The following is a 1,749-nucleotide window of genomic DNA, read 5'->3' as shown; positions in this document are numbered from 1 at the left end:
CCATTTTTTAAAAGACAAAAAAACGTGAAAGTCACAAGTGGACCAGTGTTTGTGGGCACAAATACGATTGATGACATCATGCTACTGGAAATTCCTCCACAACCAGGCAGGATCACCGTTGCCTTACCAAACTGTGCAAATCCTCCCAAAATGTAAGTTGTGCCTATACCAAACAAGTGTGACACCTTGCTGACTTTTACACATTTTTATTTCTAAAGAATAACTCTGGAGTCCATTACTCACAATTATTAAGGAAATTTAATACGAAAACATCATTTGATAAAATATTATATATTAGACCACGACAGCAATTTACAGTGATTGTTGTTCTAACTGATGAAACAAGACTGAAACAGCAAATTTAACCAAACATGGAACAATTTTCAGAACGGGACTTAAACAGGTTCAATCCTGTAAAACAAGTTAATGAAGCAGGCGAAGATGGTTATCATCCTGGTCAGGGCAGTGTAGAGGAAAATGAAGATGACATCAAGATGACATCATACTTAGTGGTCAAGATGACATCATACTTGTGAAGTTCCAAACCCATTACTGACATATATGGATGGATGTGAGATTAATTTATGATTATTTTGTTTTTGTCTGTTTCTAGAGGACATGTTGTTCAGGTTGCAGGACTTGGTGGTTATATGGTAAATGCCACGGGCCACACACGTAAGACCATTTTTGTTTGATTATTTTATGCTAGAATTCTGATTGTGCATTTTGTGTCTGTTTTATATTTATGTTTTTTTTATACTAATGAAAAACAAAGTGTATTTTTTCATCCTATAGTAGATATACTGTATGCTAGGTTCCCTGATTAAAAATCATGTGGAAACGTCCAGAAAAAATACAAAACATCATTCTTCTCAAATTTTTAGTTTTTGAAACGTTATGAATGATTTTTGTTTTTGTCCTTTTTTCTCTAGTCGATGATGAGCCACCTGATCTCCTGTGTGGAAACATGCATGTTGTCAAGTGTCCTCCTCCCAAAAAAATTAGCTGTTATTCAAATAAGATAAAGCTGCCGTATAGCAACAGGTTGTGTGTGCAAGAACCTAACATAGATACACGTGAGGTGAGTTGGCATGACTGCTAATATTACTGGATATCATCTGTGTATGTTTTAGATATTTTGGAACAAACTTAAGCGCAAACTATATTTTTCTCTCTCAGGGTGATTCTGGTGGTGGAGTGATATACAACAACATGATTTATGGTGTAATCAGTTCTGGCCAAGACCGTGCCTGTACTGGACCAGCTGTTACTGTGAATGTTTGTTCTTACATGACCTGGATAAACCAGGAAATTAATCCAAGAAGTAATGGAAAATAACTGAATGAAAAATAACATCCAGAATAAACAATCATCTCTACATGAAACTTGTGTGCGATGTGTTGTTTCTATTCTAGAATATCTTGATGTTAACTCTAAATAGTAAACCTTTTTCTTTGGTTTAAGGGTTAGATTTTGTGTGTCTTTGAATGTGGTGTCAGGTGTGTAGCAGCTCATCCTGTTGTTCAGAAACTCTCAGACTCACACTGTGAAGATGCAGAAAGGCTTTCTGATCAGACATGCTACCAATCAGCTGCACTCATCCAAGTGACTTCTTCAGTCTCAGCTGACTGCAGGTTTCCCCAGTCTTATAAACAGTACATTTGCAAAATGACTGAAACTAGCACCACTGATCCCATTGATCAATGGCCTTTGATCAGTAGTTGTTCATCAATGGTCATGAGAATCTGT

General features: G+C 36.4%; 1 protein-coding gene across 1 annotated transcript; it reads left to right on the top strand.

Annotated features, from left to right (window-relative positions):
- The first annotated feature begins 12 nt into the window (after positions 1 to 12).
- Positions 13 to 1,385, top strand: LOC102204101 (granzyme F-like). The gene is made up of 4 exons (XM_005755413.1): positions 13 to 152; positions 614 to 675; positions 933 to 1,081; positions 1,180 to 1,385. The coding sequence occupies exons 1-4, from the start codon at positions 79 to 81 to the stop codon at positions 1,336 to 1,338; spliced, it is 444 nt and encodes a 147-aa protein (XP_005755470.1). The 5' UTR covers positions 13 to 78; the 3' UTR covers positions 1,339 to 1,385.
- Positions 1,386 to 1,749: the final 364 nt, after the last annotated feature.

The sequence above is a fragment of the Pundamilia nyererei genome, unplaced genomic scaffold (assembly GCF_000239375.1).
Source record: "Pundamilia nyererei isolate P.nyererei 1_Seehausen unplaced genomic scaffold, PunNye1.0 scaffold01425, whole genome shotgun sequence".
Taxonomy (NCBI): Eukaryota; Metazoa; Chordata; class Actinopteri; order Cichliformes; family Cichlidae; genus Pundamilia; species Pundamilia nyererei.
Note: the sequence above shows the minus strand (reverse complement) of the source record. Positions and strands in the feature narration are given on the sequence as shown.